Genomic DNA, 16,271 nt, shown 5'->3' with positions numbered 1-16,271 from the left:
TGTATCAAAAGATTATATCTCGCGATATAATCGCATTTAATTAAATAAACTGATTACTATCGAATTTTGATAGTGTAGGATAATATCTACCATTTTACAACGGAAACATTCTTTAAGTATCCTCTTTAGGTTCTTTCCAACAATAGAATTGAATTGAGTCTATGATATGTAATTGTCAAAAAAATCGTCAATGCGGTAATAGTTGTCAGTTCAATCGTCTTTCATCACGACGTTTTACTATCATGGCGGCCGCCGTAGGCAGGATTTGTGGGGCACGACTTTTGAAAAATTATGGCATAGTTACACCCCAGGTACTTAAATAATAGCTGTAGTTGTTCTGTTTGGTGTTAAAATTGCGAGTAATACCGTTTTATGGGATCCGGGTGTGTCAAAAGTGAAACCAAAAATTATGCAGAACGATCTTGGGTGCCCGTGTATTTAATTTTTTTTCGGGGATTACGCTTCACTGCCGTATCTCTGGGTATATGGTTATCGCACTTATCGTTTTCTGAAAATCGTTTCAAAATGCCCTTTTAATAAATGGAACAGAGGTAACCTTCATAACATTATGTAACAATTTTTCAAAACTAATGGACATCATCCCTTTCAGGTGTATCAGCTGTCCACTAGTACTCAAGGATGGACTAAAAGTAGAAAATTGGTACGTAAATACTTTTTCTTCTCCTACATAAGCCTTATTGGATTTTCTCTTTCATAAGTGAAAAAGTAAATATCAAGTATTGGGAAATTATTGTCCCTAAGATACCCATTTTACTCATTCTTATTACAAAAAGGCATATAATATTATAAACAAATGTTTTGATTTTTTATTTTATCAAAAAATAAATATTTTGGTATTTAGGGTGTACGTCTCTATTAAGTGGAAATGAATAATCTACATACATCTATAATCTACATTTAGTAGCAGATACTAGGTTTAACATTCTTAACTTTTGTTTTAGTGTAACATACGTGACAGGATCAATATTTTAGATAATAAAGTTAATAAACCAATTCAACTTGTTATATTTTTATTACAGTGGTTATCCACATTAGGTGTAGTTGGTGGAGGCGTAGGAGCATTACTTTTTGCTCTAGAGCAATCTGTTCAGGCGTCAGGTTCTGAGGCTCACCCTTACCACCAGCCATGGGCCCATGATGGATGGTTTAAGTCTCTTGACCATGCCAGGTATGAATATTGTGTTTGGTTTTACAGTATGGTAGATAAGGAGGACCTGCTCCCTATTATTAAGACTAAATTACTGATGGGCTGTTACACTCTTGTACTTCCATATATTTGACTTGATTGTAATTACATATATTTTCCATAATAATAAAGAATTTTTTAAATAAATAACTAGGATATAATTTATCGGTAACAACTTATCCTTAAGATAAAATATATCAATGACTTCTGTAACCAGACTATGTAAAGTTACTATTGGATTATTACTTTCACAGTGTACGCCGAGGATATGAAGTGTACAAGCAGGTGTGCAAAGCATGCCACTCCCTACAGTACATTTCATACCGTAATTTGGTCAATGTGACCCACACAGAAGCAGAGGCAAAAGCAGAGGCCGCTGAGGTACGTTGTGCAAGTGTATTAAATTATGTACTTACTAGGACTAACTTTTGTATTTACTCCTACATATTTTTTAACAGACCTTTAAATATCCTGAAGGAGGTGTTGTTTAATAAAACTACAATAATGCCAACTATGACTGAGAAATTATGGAAATATGGATATCCTTGCTTTAATTTTGCGTAAAAAATATAATTTGGTACAGACATAACTACTTACATAGAATATTATAAGTGACAGAATGGTCATTGAATTAAAAAAGTATATGTTTAGCATATAAAAATAAAATTGCAGGTAATGATTAAGGACGGACCGGATGATGAAGGAAACTACTTTGAGAGGCCGGGCAAACTATCTGACTATTTCCCATCGCCATATCCCAATGAAAACGCCGCTCGGGCTGCCAACAACGGTAATTGTTTCATTTTTATCTACTAGATCAATTTACCAAACTCTCTTTCATACCCAGACAGAATTATAAGCGATTTATGATGAAGAAATTTTTTTTTAAACTTTTTCAAATGTTGTAATTAGTATCAACAGAAATGATAAGCATGCTTTACTTAAGTATGGAAAACATTTAATAGTTTCTATGAAAAACACACAGGATCACTTACTGATAAAAAAAAATACAGTCAAACTGTTTATGACGACATTGTTGAGAACAACTTACCGGTTATATTGACCACAATCAAAGGTGGGCGGGGCGACCACAATCAAAGTATTAGGTGCTTAATAACAACGTCATCGTGTTTTACTACCACATATGAGAGGTCCCTTTGATGTTGTTATAACAGATTTTGACTGGATTCATATAATTGTAATTTATCGTTGGCATTTTCCTTATTTACGGGTTTAGTAAATATGTTACCATACTAATTCTAGTGATAATAATAATGATTCTGATAAATAAATTATAGGTTCTGTTTTCATACAATCCATTGAATCTGTCTTACTTAATGATCAGATGTTTTACTTGGTTGTTGTTGTTGTCACTGTTTGACTGAGGTGTTAAATAACCATCATTGCAGTGACAATTGTTTAAATGTATATATGTATTGCATTTATTTAAGGCGTTTTAATTCTCAAATAAGATGGACACTTAAGTGATAACTGCCTGTGTAATTTATTATATTTAGTTTATAACTACCTCATGTTACATCTTGTCTAAGCATCACAACCGTGTTTTTATATAAGGGAGAATGAGATCAAAATTAATTTGTGTGAAATCAGATGATAAAAAGTGTTAATTATCTTTTAAATTTCCAGGTGCTTACCCACCGGACCTATCATTGATAGCGTCAGCCCGGCATGGTGGTGAGGACTACATATTCGCTTTACTAACTGGTTACATGGACCCACCGGCTGGAATTCCCCTCCGAGAGGGTCAGAACTACAACCCCTACTTCCCAGGTGGAGCTATTTCTATGGCCCAAGTTTTGTTTGATGAGGTATGTTAAATTAAATTTTAAAAATATATTAAAATTAACCTGTAAATTCTAAGTATTTTTAATAATGTCTAAAGTTTAAAATGAGAAAATTAATCATACATAACCTGGAGACAGTTGTGTATATTGCACGAAACATTAACGAATTTGTGAAAAATAAAATGTGTTAACAAAACTGTATCTCATTATCATTTTAAGAATTAATTTTACTTAAAAATTATATCACTTGAGTATTGTAAACTTAATTAAAATACTCTAAAGTGAATAAATTTTGTTTATATTTGTAGTTATAAATAATTTTTAATTTAATGTAATTATACTATAATTCTCAATAGTTAATAGTATAATTTGTTGTTAGGCCGCGGAATACACAGATGGAACCCCAGCCACTGCCTCCCAGCTGGCCAAGGACATTTCCACCTTCCTTAGGTGGTGTGCCGAGCCAGAGTTAGATGACCGTCGCCTGATGACAATCAAGGCCATCGGCATGTTCTCCATGCTCACAGCTGTAGTCTACTACTACAAGAGACACAAGTGGTCCGTACTCAAGTCACGCAAACTAGCCTATAAACCAGTATCTAAGAAATAAAATGTAGTGCTTTATGTATCTATCCTTTTAGACAATTTTTTTCAATAGTACCGTTACATTATGTTTATATTATTAAATAATTTATTTTATAATCTGGCGTTTATTTCTTTGGTTACCGAACTGTTGGTGCGTGATATTTAATTTATTGTTGAATGAAGCACAGGCATAATATTGTAGTGGTATTGTAACTGTGCTAAGTGATATTCCAGTATCAGCTGTAAATCAGTGTACAGTCAATAAATGAGTTATTGAAAATTTGTAGTTTTGCTTACAATATTATATATATGTGTATATTTTGATAACATTCTACCTAGATATAGTGAAGGAGTTGTGTAATCCCCCAAAACTATATATTTTTTAGTTCACTTGCTGTAATCTGATGAGAATTCATTATTTATGAGAAAATAATTTGCATCATGATACCCTCGTTTTCAGTAGGCTGAAACATCATTTCAGGCAGTTTAAGAAAAAGTGTAGTCGAGTGGTACAGTTTTTGGGACTGGTTATACCCCTGATAAAGGAAAATCTTAGAGTGCACTTTCTAGGTGTGAGATAAGGACGGAATGATACGCGAAAGAGTAAAGATCAGCCTTCTCGAAGTCAAAGAGAACATTCTAGAACGCCGCACGATAACGAAGGAGCGATGTGTGAAAGAATATGTACGTTCTAGAAATGGAATTGTCAATAAGGATACACCAGCTACTCCGTACCACTCCTGCCTAGAAACTTCCCGAATATCGTTCAAGATTATTCCCAGATAAGCGAACTGAAACGTGACCAATCAATTCATTTTGATGTGGGAATAGTGAGGACAAGTAATAAAGTACTGTGTGGAATGCGTGTAATTGAAGTAACGAGTGACCGTATTTTGTATGTAATTTGTAGTGCATTTCTGCGCATAACTTTTGGGCTTTTTAGTATAAACTAATTCCTCGTTGATTTATTTAAAAATAAACCCTTAATGAGATTTGCGGCGTCTTCTATCCGATCCCCTATCTCGTAACTCATGTATAATTACGTGTGGTAGGAGGTTCATATGCACATAGGACTGATGATCACCACCTACTTAATGTTGTATTGTATTAATAAAAAAATAAAATTCCATAGTAAACGAGTAGACGTTTATTTTAAACGCGTTAAAGTTCATAATGTTCGTTATAAAATTTAGATTATGTTGAGTGCATCTGTAAACGATAAGACGACTCGAAGGTATCATTGCCGAAAGCCTTTCAAATAAGTTATATGGTATTGTGAAAAGTAAACAAAACTGATTTAAGCTTATCGCCGGATCCAGGGGAGAGTCATGGGGGTCATGACATCCCCCCCTGAGCTGGTCCCAGGACTTTTGAAACTGTGAAACAACTAGCTACCGACTATACATTATTACGAGATAACACTCCGGTTTCCGTCATTGTAAATGAATATAACATACCGATGGTATTTTAAATTGTGACATCGATATGTATCCTTATACCTAGGTAACACTGAAAATGTTTGGAAATTTAAAAACGGCTTAATGTAGAAAGTTGCCAATACTTTTATTGTTTTTCGAAGTACCTAATCACATATCAGCGTATCATCACATAGCATTGTTCGTTATACATATATTAAATGTCTGTGGGTTCATTTTATGAATAATAATGACATATGTCAATGTCAGCAGTTACTACACAGTGCACTGTATTAAAAAAATATAACAAAACATCTACTTTGACCTGAATTAAGTCAATATTTATAAATATTGGGTCGTTGACATGGTTTTTAAGTCTTAGTTTTATGCACACTATCAATAACTTTCATTAAAAGATAATGAACGCTATTATTGGTTTGTGTCACTTCTGTGAAGCCCATGGACCCAGGCCACTATTTTGTACTTTTACAACTGATGAAGAACAACACACCATAGAATCATCCAAAGGTCCAGTAGAATGCAGTGGTTGTACTTCTCTGGGTCCCGAAACAGTATTACTTACTAAAGATGATAATGGCATTATGTACTGCAGTAGGGAATCAGTGCCAAATAATGATGTTACTGCGTTTCTTCGCCAAGCGGCTTTGAGAAGTATCACTTGTGAAGTAAGGAAATATCAATATTATGTATAATATACATTTTACAGTTTTTATAAATTTTTGTTATGAATAATTGTCTCCTAGGTAAACATTAAGTTCTTTTTGACATCAACCAGATTTATCAAATTTAGGCATATCTTCATCTTTTAAAATTATTTTTAGGTAAGCTGGGATAAATACAGTGGAATTGTATATTTTAGTGAAACCCAAGGACATGTGTTGAGCCACATGTTTCACCTGAAAGACACTCGGGCGAGAGGTTTGAAAAGGTTATTTTCAATAGTTGTCCTTATGAAAGATAAAATGTTTTTACTGAATTTAACACCAGTCTTATCAGAGAACATGAAGGTAAATTTTTATTTAATCTCTAAGTCTTTAATTGGCATAGAAGTATTAAGTTAAAATGACAGCTTAAGAGAAAGAATAAAATCAATTAAATTAGTCTAAAATTTAAAACTCAGAATGCACATTTTAATTTTTTTTAGATTTTCTCCTTAAGTGAATACATGAAATCTTCTATATATGAATATGTTTCATATGTTTATTTTAAAATACACAATATTTGTTTTCTAAATGTATTATGAAAGCATAAGTGTTATTTTTATCTCCTTCTAGAAAATATCAAATGAATTACAAAAGCTAGCTGAAACTGTTTATGATAATGAGCAAAGCATATGTTCACAAAGAGCCTTGAGATTAAAAACTGGAAGACATGAATTTGGGCAGTCTCGACCTTTAATGCAATTGACTAGTGAGTGGGTATTACTTAAATATACACTATAAAAAAATCAACTGAAGACCTAAGTTACTTAGGAACATTCCACTTTAACAAGTTAATAAGAATATTGTTCTATACCTAATGACATAAATTCAAAATTTCCATTCCTATATGATTGCTTATATAAATACAGAAGATTAATTTTAACTATGTATATATTTTGTTTTACTAAAATTAATGATTAACTATAAAACTTTTAGTAATGTAATCACGGTGTTGTATGGTCAATGCTTTCAGATGAGAATGACATATTTAAAAGGCTCCATACACATTTTACATGGATGTTGAAAACTGGAGCGTTAATTTATTCAGAGACTCTTTACACAAGTCGGGAATTACTAAATAAACTACAACCAGAAACAACAAAGAGAAGTATTTTTGAAGATACATGCCTTGTAGATATCGATGAGAAAATTTCTATAAGAAAACTAGCAAATGTATTGGCCAAAGATGTGTTTATAAAAGTCTTATATTGTTTATTAACTGGCATAAAAGTGAGTAGATTAATTTTTTATAATAATTTTGACAGGCTTGATTACTTGCCCATCTCGGGCTCCAATTTGAAATTCTAGGTTTCATTAAAAAAATTATTGAGTACTCTAGACTACCTTGTAAAATAAATCTGGACACTGATTGAATAGTCCAATTTTTTAATCTCCTTACAGATTGTAATCACTCTAGACCAAAAGAATTCTAAAGTTATATTAGAAGCTTTATTATCTTTACTCCCAAAAGGGAACATACCTATTGAAATAAGTGAAAGCAACAGTCAATCAAATGTGTGTGTTATAGAAGAATATCAAAAGATCATTCATTGCAAATGGAATAACCTTCCTTTTAAAAGTAAGTACAAATTATGTCCCCACAACTTAAATGCTTCCAGTACCTATAAATTTGTTTTAGCAAAATGTTTAAGGGTTATTTATTTGCAGATCCAACACTCATGAACAAAATATTGAATGCTATGAATAATGATAAATTCCATGATGCTGTTTTAGCCCAGCATTTAAAATCATTACAACTGGAATGGCTAGGGTAAATTATCATTTTTAATTGAATTTAAAAAATCTAAGCAATGCTTTTATTCATTACAGGATATTTTTTTGTTTTTACTACCAAGATTTGTTTCAGGATTGCACAAACTATAAAATCATCAATTCTAGCATCAGGACAGAAAGCAGATGCTGTTAAAAATTTAAAGAAGATATTAGGGGTATCTCAACATGATGAAATCTTAGTTAACTATTGGATGGTAGCATTTTGTGAATAGACAAACTAAACTTGTGATATTATAAATGTATAAGCAATATTGAACTAGGTATCTTTTATTAATGATAGTCGGAATAAAGAGGATGTTAGCCCCAAAACCTAAATACAAATTTTCAATTATATCATCAAAAAGTAAATAAAGGTGAATAAAATAAAACCAAGATATAGATAGTAGTCCTTATATTAAGATTACTTGTTAGAACGACGATGAGGTCTAGCGCGTTCAAGACCCTTTGAACGAACATAGGGCTTGGTGTGTGAGCGTGGAGCACCAGGTGCTGGGCCAAAGTGACGAACAGCTTCACGAGCATTCCTGCGGCCTTGGACTAGTACGGTCTTGCGGCCAGTGGGTGCACGGAGTGCTAGTTGGTCGAAAGTTAGAATTTCTCCTGAAAGATTAATTTTATTATAAAATTTGCATGATCCAATGGCATAACAGTAGCCTATGGTGATTATGGCAAATACTTTCATTTTACTTTTTAAATAGAGATCTAATAGAATAGAACATATAATGATACATTTGCAAAAACATTTTTGCAATTCATAGTTCTGAATAATATAATTGATCATAAGTTTTGTTCATCATAAATTTTGTTGTCTAGGACTAACCAGGTTGTCTTCAAATTGACAAAATAACATAAATAAACTACCTAAATAGTAAAATGAAATTTGAAGTATAGGTGTTAAATAAGGATTGTCAAACAACTTCTTGCAAATGAGCATTATACATATAAATAACCAAAATTTAATATTAATATTGAAGTAATCATATAGAGTATTTAGTAAGTACTTAACTTCTAAAAATAAAAGTACATACCTCCAGCGGCCAAAATACGGGCACGGGCCTTCTCTGTTACATGAAGGGCAGCAACAGTCAGTTTGGGAACAGTGTAAAGCCTAACATCGTTGGTAACAGTTCCAACAACCACAGCGATCAGACCTTCGCGTGTAGGCTTCTTCATGTGGCGAGTAAGACGTGACAAAGAGATAGGAGCACGGTTAATACGGCTCATAAATAACCGCCGCAATATAATTTGGTTGAACTTAGCATCAGTACGTCTTGCTAAGTATCTGTACAGCTGAAAACAATGTATAGGTTAAGAATGTGTTTACCATATACATATATGTATATTAATAATTACGAAACAATAAGTCAAAGAAAATTTGGATATTCGTGTTTAACTCTTACCTTAACAAGCAATCTAAGGTATACATCCTTAGATTTAACTTCCGTGCGCCGTACTTTCCTGTCGTGTTTATGGTTGATGTCGACACCCTGAAATATATAAGATAACACATCTTTATATCACTCTCTAACCATAATATCACTTAAACAATTCACTTCATTAAAGAATTACTGGGATTTTTATTGATAAAAATATTTTTCGTCAGACGAAACCCACCATGTTGACAACCGGAAAGAAAAGAGGGACTATAGATAATAACAAACTTTGACCTCTGTCAGTCGATGTTATGACAGTTGGCGTTTAATTTACATTCAAATACTGATGTTGCCATTTTGCCCTATACCCAATGACTATAGAAGTAAAATAACTGGCATTTTATTCAAATTGGAATAACTTTTATTTAAATTAAAAACAAAAGAATTGAACATGTCGCTAATTTGTCATCGCGACAAATAAACAGTTTCGACCGCCGTTTTTTCGAAAGGGATGGAATTCAATTCGAAACATCGAAAATTATCAAAAAATAAAAATTTCGTTCGTACTTTATCTACTAAGCCCAGACTAACAAAAAAACGAACAGTTATCCGTAAACGAAAATGTGTATGTCTGCCAGAAAATTATTCAGTTGTAGAGTTTCCTTCAATTTGGAACGAGCTAAGGTTGAACGGCCAACTTTGCGATGGCACAATAGTGTGTCGAGATATGAAATCAATTCGAGTACATCGAGCTATTCTTTCTGCCGTGAGTCCTTATTTTAAAGTCCTCTTTATAAATTCTCTGAAGAAGGGAGAACCAGAAGAAAAGGAAATATTTGTAGATGTACCGAGTTACTATATGAGTCTAATATTAGATTACGCATATACGGGTACATGTACAGTGTCGGGTGATAACGTCCAATACCTTTTACCATATGCCGATCAATTTGATGTTGTCGGTATTGTACAGTTGTGCTGTCAATACCTTTTAAAAGAGTTACAGCCTCACAACTGCCTCGGAATATTTAAGTTTGCTAGATGTTATTTTTGTAATGATTTAGAAAAAAAGGGAAAGCTTTACATAAGACAGCAATTTTCTAAAGTTTTGAAAGAATGTAGTGAATTTAAATCATTATCATACGAAGAATTGGAAGATGTTTTACGTGATGATGAACTAAACGTTCGAAACGAGGAAGTTGTATTTCAAGCAATCAAAACATGGGTTGAACACGATTTAGATAATAGAAGAAAGTATTTGCCTTCATTGTTAACGTGTGTGCGATATGGACATATCAGTTACAAATATTTTAAAACGAAAATTTTACAGTGGCAACCAGTCGTGGATGATGAGGTATGTGTATTGTTTCTAATGTCTGCTAGAGGCTTAGAGGTTACATATTCAATTATTTCATTATATCTTCAGAAATGTCAAGAAGCGTTATATCCAGCAGTTGTATTTCTAACAGTGTTAGATTCGAGGCCTGAAACGGAAGCTGATCTTAATGATCCTCTGGCAAGGCCGCGTATACCATACGAAATACTTTTTGCCGTTGGAGGTTGGAGCGCTGGAAGTCCCACCAGTTTTGTAGAAACTTATGATACAAGGTCATTTTATTGCAGCAATATAAATATAAACTTAAGCCGTAATCAACTTTCGCGGTAGAATTAGAATATATATATAACATAAGACATAGAACATACGTATAGATATATATATACGTATGTTCTATGTCTTATGAAGATTTATCAAGTGCGGTTCACGCGAAAATTTTTATCATACTTAATACAAGAAGTAAGGAGAACTGTAGAGTTATGAATGGATGTTTAAGGCAAAACAATAATCATTTTCGTTTTAAACATAATTCGGTTGCACAACTCCTAAAGATATTTTACTCTTCACAGGGCCGACAGATGGTTCCTTTCGATACACATGGATTTGTCACCTCGCGCCTATCACGGTCTATGTGCCCTTAACAATTTAATATACATGATTGGTGGATTCGATGGCAGTGACCATTTCAATACTGTGCGTTGTTATGATCCAGTAACCAATACTTGGCACGAACGGGCCTGCATGTACCAAGCGAGATGTTACGTCAGCGTTGTTGTTCACGGTAAGCTTTAAATTTTACATCTGGCAACTTTACTGGAATTTAAGACACAAATATGAAATAATTATTTCTCTATTATTATTTAATTTATATAATAATTTAAAATATCAATCAACTATATTAGAACTTAGTTCTACTTTAATATACTTAATATTTTAAGGTAATTTCTTAATTTATAGTCAACTCAGCAGCTTAAAATCATTACCTTATAACCTAACACTTAACACGCAAGTACTACACATTTAAATAAAACTTCTTTAACAAAAATAAACACATATTTATTACATAATAAGTTAGCGAAATTCCAGTGTATCCGGCACTATTGTTATAAAGCACCCGTTTAACACTTTTGTTCGCAGTGTTTAATAGCATTTTTTGTCAATAGTGTAGTAAGTAAACTCAAACTCAAAATAACTATCATATTGGTAACCAAGTACACTTATGAACGTCAACAGAATGGATGTTAAATTGAGTCTAAATTTACATTTACTCTCCGTTCGCAAGTCAAGGGCGCAGAGCGGGCAAGAGGAATCGGCAAGGAATTCTCCGCCACTCTTTTTAATCGCCTAGTTTTGAGTCATACAAATTATTTGTAAGGAAGAGCAGCCATAAACATTTGAATTGGAGCAAATCAATCCTAAGGATTAGGATCATTTTAATATTTTATAGGAAACTTTGTTGAGCATAGTCGCTTAGGCACATAACACACGTATAACCTTCGCAAAACCGTGTCTTACTGTTATAGGTTATCATTTTACCTTTCTAGATGCTCTTATCTACGCTCTAGGGGGCTATAATGGAAGGACGCGGATGTCGTCGGTAGAGCGTTATTATCCCGATAAAAATCAATGGGAAATGACCACGTCTATGAATAAACAGCGGTCGGATGCTAGCGCTGCATCCCTTGGCGGAAAGGTACTTATTTACACGAAACCATACAGTAATAGTCTAGCGAACTACGACCACAGAGTAATATCGTTTAACCTGTCAAAACACGGCGGGTGAGATTTTTAAGGAGGTTTTATATTTTTTCTCTAGTTACTCGACGTTAAATTTACTTAATTATAAGGGTATGGTTAAAACATACAACATGTTGGTCTTCTTTCTCAGGCATAATTAAAATTAATAATAATCACGCTATTAAAATTTATTTAAATTCAGGTTCTACTGTTACTCTCAACTTTAAATTATTCTAAAATAAATTAACATTAACACACAATTACAAACAAAACATGCATTTTAGTTAAAATTATATAACCATTTACATGCAAGAATTGAATTTAACTCCAATCTCACACGTGGACGGCATAATATCCCATACATTTTTTTATGTAATAGCAGGCCAACAGGCAAGAGGCTCACCTGATGTTAAGCGATACAGCCGCCCATGGACGCTCACATTTCCAGAAGGCTTGCAAGTGCGTTGCCGGCCTTTCAAGAATTGGTACGCTCTTTTCTTGAAGGACCCTAAGTCGAATTGGTTCGGAAATACTTCATAACTAAAATCAGAACCGGATATGGTCGCACAATTATAACCTATTTTGGATCGAGTCTTTACAACAGCTTGCCATCTATGATACGGGAAATAGAAGAACGTTCCGATTACGCCTGCAAGTATTAGGCAGGATTTTGGTAGAGGGAGTGCAATAAAAGCATCGTTATCTATAATATATTGTTCCTAATCGTTATATATTGTTCCTTTTTTTCTTATGTAATAGAATAAGAATAACTTTGAATCTAATACTTTTTACATTAATAGAGCTTGTATTTGTTTTACGAAAGTAGATATTTTAATGAAACTAACGAATTATAGCTAAAGCAGCTTGACAATAATTTATATTATGAACTGTCTAAAAATTTCATAATTTTTTTATAGGAAATAAATACAAACTAATTACTAATACAATAATTAAACTAAAAAAACACATGTTTGTTACAAATTATTAATTTTTATAATCACTTAGGTATTACCAGCGATTTTGAGAAAACAACAGGGCACGTTTTTACAAAAAGTACAATATTTACTATTCGTCATTTAAAGGCCGGCAATGCACTTGCAAGTCTTCTGGCAATTTGAATGTCCATGGGTGGCGGAACCACTTATCATCAGGTGAGCCTCCTGCCCGTTTGCTGCCTGTCATATAATCCTAAATAAAAATGCCCTTCAGATACAAAGACCCCCCCTTTTTGAAGGCTGGCCGGTTATTGAAGGAAGATTAACTTTTTAAATATTTTTTTAAAGATTTATATTGTTGGGGGTTTCAACGGACAAGAAGTGCTGAGTTCTGCGGAAGTCTTCGATCCCGAAACGAAACAATGGAGTTTTATCCGATCGATGCAAAGTCCTCGATCAGGTGTCAGCCTTATTGCGTATAGGGACTCGTTGTATGCTCTTGGTGGGTTTAATGGATACAGCCGGCTGAATACTGGTAAGCCTGATTAATCAAATACTTATCATTAAAGAAACGTCAAAAAAATCTCAATATTTATAGCTCTCAAAGTAGAAGTTTGAACGGACCGGACGGATAGTCTACGACACTGGCTTTCATAAATAGGAAAATATAATTGTTATTATTTAGATGAACATACTAGCAGATTAATAAGCTGATGTGCGCGTGTTTTGGAGAAATTATCGAACCTATTTTTAAGAGTTCAGAGAGGCAGTAATAACACCTTCCGGAAGACTAGTCTAACCCTCAATGTAATGAGAGGCCGGTTTTAAAGAACTTTCCTTCAAATGTGTGTTCTGAATTAAAATTCTCTTCTCAATTTCTAGAACATTATAGTGGCCAGTAAGAATTTATGAAATCAATAAGATTTTCGTTTACTTCCCAAATCAGTAAGATCAAGTGCTTTCAGACGCTAATTGTAACGTTTGTTCCTAAGTGCTCTGAAAATTTTCGTGGCATTTTTTTGAACAAGAATACTAATATATTTTATTATATTTTGTATTATTTTCAAAAACGTCTTAAAATGTCCTTGTATTATATTTAATTAGATAGAACAAAAAACTTTACATGTGGAGTATCTGAAAATCGATGACTTAATTGATCTTTAAAATCACTTAAGGCTAAAAAATCCTTAGTTTTAGCCTAGGATTTCTGTTCGGAATCGTCTGTCGAAACGTCGATTTGCAGCCCGGGCTCGAAAACACAATCTGTGTTAAGAATCATTAGCATTACTAGGCTAATAGTGCTTTGAAACATTGTATTGTGTCGTCCAATTCACTTCATCAAATATTAATATTTATCAGGTGAAAGGTTTTGCCCCCAACGTGGTGGTGAATGGCAGGAGGTAACGGAAATGTTCAGTGCCAGAAGCAATTTTGCGACAGTTCTGCTCGATGACATGATATTTGTTATTGGAGGATTTAATGGTATGATTACTAATTAAACCATATATCCCAAAGGCAAATCATTACTCAATCACAACTCTATTTTTAACAATTTTAAGAAAACGAAACTCCTATAAAATAATATATTACATAACATACTCTCACATTCATGTCCACTCACACAAACACAGACACACCAATATTTAAGAGTTTTGATTTAAATTTTTTTAGTAAACAAAGGTCTGTAACACAATATATTAAGTCAATAGTAACATATTCTATCAACACTCAAACACGTGCACACACAAGCAAATATTTGGTTTTGTAATTTATATAAAACTGTTAGGCATATAAATAAAGTAAATTAATCTGTGTTTAATTTTTGCATGATTTATTTATTTTTAATATGTTCATTATAGTCTTCTCATCGCATTAATCTCACATTCCAGAGTCGTCCATATAATAAATAATTTTCCCACTGATGCATAGTGAAGCTTTTTTGTACTCATTGGAATTTTTATTAAATGGCTTAAGTAAATTGATTCTTAATTAACTCTGTGTACCTCTTAAACTAATAAGTTTACTAAGATGGTGTGATAAAGTCATTATTATTATTTACTATTTTTATTTTCCTCTTGACTTTGTATCACGCCAGTGCTCGTACTCTGTAACTTCCAAGCGATACCGATCACGACGCGTTTTTATATAATTTCGATGTAGTTCTCTCAACATGCATTGATGTCGTAAGTTTGGGTTCGTGGGGAACTCAATATACAAGGTGAAATCGCTTGTTGTTCGGAAATACCTGCAGCTGAGTTTCATTATCGGCATCCGGCATCACCAGGCAGAATACGAAATTTCAGTCGTATTACCTTGACCTTCGTCGTTTTTAACTAAGCGTTTTTTAAGGCAGATTTTGTCACGCACGACTACTATGTGGAACCAGCTGCCCACTGAAGTATTTCCGAACCAATACGATGTAGTAGGTATTTCAAGAAACGAGCGTACCAATTCTTAAAATGCCGGAAATGCCTGTTTTATAAAAAAAAGGCAATCGCTATTGAGAGTTGCAGGGTATCGATGCAGGGTTGTCAAAAGTCTTTGTTTCTCCAAGGCTCCACCACAATTCCGCACGTGGAGTGCTATGACGCGGATACAATGGAGTGGTATGACGCGGCACCAATGAATCTAACTAGATCAGCCCTCAGTGCTTGTGTCTTGGCTGGATTGCCCAATGCTAGGTCTTTCTCATACCTCGCGAAAGCTGTTCCAGCTGCGGGAGCTGACCAAGCGCACCATTCCTAACTTTGGGCTTAAATCATTAAAATCTCCTGTCATTGTTCTGGATCGATTTCGAAGAATCATAAAATTGAGTGATGTTTATACCATACCTTTTATACAAATCGAAATTACTATAATCAACCCATGAGTTGGTAAAGTATGTTTTCCCTAATTGATTTTTTAACTGCTGTACTTAGATTTTAAAAATGTAGTTGTATATAAAATTGTTTTGAATATTATCAACTCGTCTGTGATATTTTGAATTTGTAAGAGTTTTTTATAACTGAAATCATGCGAAACATATACATTTATTTGAAATTATATCGCTTTGTATATGCGTTTTTGTACAATACTAAATCAAAATATTTTAGATGTATTTTATGACAATTTTGAAATTATTAAGTTTTTCTTTACATTGATATGTTTTTATCGACGGTGAGAACATTTTTTCGAGAATTAAGACATTATTATTGCTCGTAACATATCCAGCCAGATGAGAGGAGTCGAAAAAAGCGAAAAATTTACGTGACCAAAAATTTATTGTAATCGAAATAGAGAAATTGACAAATAAAGCAAAATCAACGGAACTTGTCTTTGATTTACATAACCTTGAAGTATACTATAAGTGATACGACTGAAACACT

General features: G+C 33.3%; 4 protein-coding genes across 4 annotated transcripts; 3 read left to right on the top strand and 1 right to left on the bottom strand.

The window, feature by feature from the left end:
- Positions 1 to 190: 190 nt before the first annotated feature.
- Positions 191 to 3,877, top strand: LOC123715132 (cytochrome c1-2, heme protein, mitochondrial). The gene is made up of 7 exons (XM_045669983.1): positions 191 to 311; positions 611 to 661; positions 1,041 to 1,189; positions 1,462 to 1,588; positions 1,880 to 1,997; positions 2,855 to 3,036; positions 3,392 to 3,877. The coding sequence occupies exons 1-7, from the start codon at positions 243 to 245 to the stop codon at positions 3,620 to 3,622; spliced, it is 927 nt and encodes a 308-aa protein (XP_045525939.1). The 5' UTR covers positions 191 to 242; the 3' UTR covers positions 3,623 to 3,877.
- A 1,414-nt stretch (positions 3,878 to 5,291) lies between these two features.
- On the top strand, positions 5,292 to 7,784 carry LOC123715150 (folliculin). Its single transcript, XM_045670014.1, has 7 exons — positions 5,292 to 5,698; positions 5,855 to 6,040; positions 6,308 to 6,443; positions 6,708 to 6,964; positions 7,136 to 7,313; positions 7,403 to 7,505; positions 7,602 to 7,784. The coding sequence occupies exons 1-7, from the start codon at positions 5,432 to 5,434 to the stop codon at positions 7,738 to 7,740; spliced, it is 1,266 nt and encodes a 421-aa protein (XP_045525970.1). The 5' UTR covers positions 5,292 to 5,431; the 3' UTR covers positions 7,741 to 7,784.
- Positions 7,785 to 7,904: 120 nt separating this feature from the next.
- On the bottom strand, positions 7,905 to 9,245 carry LOC123714793 (60S ribosomal protein L18). The gene is made up of 4 exons (XM_045669270.1): positions 9,143 to 9,245; positions 8,929 to 9,015; positions 8,557 to 8,818; positions 7,905 to 8,128 (listed from the first exon to the last, which is right to left on the bottom strand). Exons 1-4 carry the CDS (start codon positions 9,143 to 9,145, stop codon positions 7,929 to 7,931), a joined length of 552 nt encoding a protein of 183 aa, XP_045525226.1. The 5' UTR covers positions 9,146 to 9,245; the 3' UTR covers positions 7,905 to 7,928.
- Positions 9,246 to 9,378: 133 nt separating this feature from the next.
- Positions 9,379 to 16,214, top strand: LOC123714790 (kelch-like protein 10). The gene is made up of 7 exons (XM_045669261.1): positions 9,379 to 10,252; positions 10,325 to 10,506; positions 10,804 to 11,015; positions 11,779 to 11,927; positions 13,255 to 13,441; positions 14,266 to 14,388; positions 15,461 to 16,214. The coding sequence occupies exons 1-7, from the start codon at positions 9,413 to 9,415 to the stop codon at positions 15,649 to 15,651; spliced, it is 1,884 nt and encodes a 627-aa protein (XP_045525217.1). The 5' UTR covers positions 9,379 to 9,412; the 3' UTR covers positions 15,652 to 16,214.
- Positions 16,215 to 16,271: the final 57 nt, after the last annotated feature.

Source organism: Pieris brassicae, chromosome 10, assembly GCF_905147105.1.
Source record: "Pieris brassicae chromosome 10, ilPieBrab1.1, whole genome shotgun sequence".
In the NCBI taxonomy this organism is placed as follows: domain Eukaryota; kingdom Metazoa; phylum Arthropoda; class Insecta; order Lepidoptera; family Pieridae; genus Pieris; species Pieris brassicae.
Note: the sequence above shows the minus strand (reverse complement) of the source record. Positions and strands in the feature narration are given on the sequence as shown.

Coding starts and splice junctions, on each gene's coding strand:
- LOC123715132 (XM_045669983.1), top strand. CDS start 243: ATGGCGGCCGCCGTAGGCAGGATTTGTGGGGCACGACTTTTGAAAAAT. Junction 1,589..1,879: donor CAAAAGCAGAGGCCGCTGAG/GTACGTTGTGCA, acceptor ATAAAATTGCAG/GTAATGATTAAGGACGGACC. Junction 1,998..2,854: donor CGCTCGGGCTGCCAACAACG/GTAATTGTTTCA, acceptor TTAAATTTCCAG/GTGCTTACCCACCGGACCTA.
- LOC123715150 (XM_045670014.1), top strand. CDS start 5,432: ATGAACGCTATTATTGGTTTGTGTCACTTCTGTGAAGCCCATGGACCC. Junction 6,965..7,135: donor GTTTATTAACTGGCATAAAA/GTGAGTAGATTA, acceptor ATCTCCTTACAG/ATTGTAATCACTCTAGACCA. Junction 7,506..7,601: donor TTACAACTGGAATGGCTAGG/GTAAATTATCAT, acceptor GATTTGTTTCAG/GATTGCACAAACTATAAAAT.
- LOC123714793 (XM_045669270.1), bottom strand. Junction 8,819..8,928: donor ACCTTAGATTGCTTGTTAAG/GTAAGAGTTAAA, acceptor CATTGTTTTCAG/CTGTACAGATACTTAGCAAG. Junction 8,129..8,556: donor CCGTATTTTGGCCGCTGGAG/GTATGTACTTTT, acceptor TTAATCTTTCAG/GAGAAATTCTAACTTTCGAC.
- LOC123714790 (XM_045669261.1), top strand. CDS start 9,413: ATGGAATTCAATTCGAAACATCGAAAATTATCAAAAAATAAAAATTTC. Junction 11,928..13,254: donor CTGCATCCCTTGGCGGAAAG/GTACTTATTTAC, acceptor ATTTTTTTAAAG/ATTTATATTGTTGGGGGTTT. Junction 14,389..15,460: donor TGTTATTGGAGGATTTAATG/GTATGATTACTA, acceptor TGTTTCTCCAAG/GCTCCACCACAATTCCGCAC.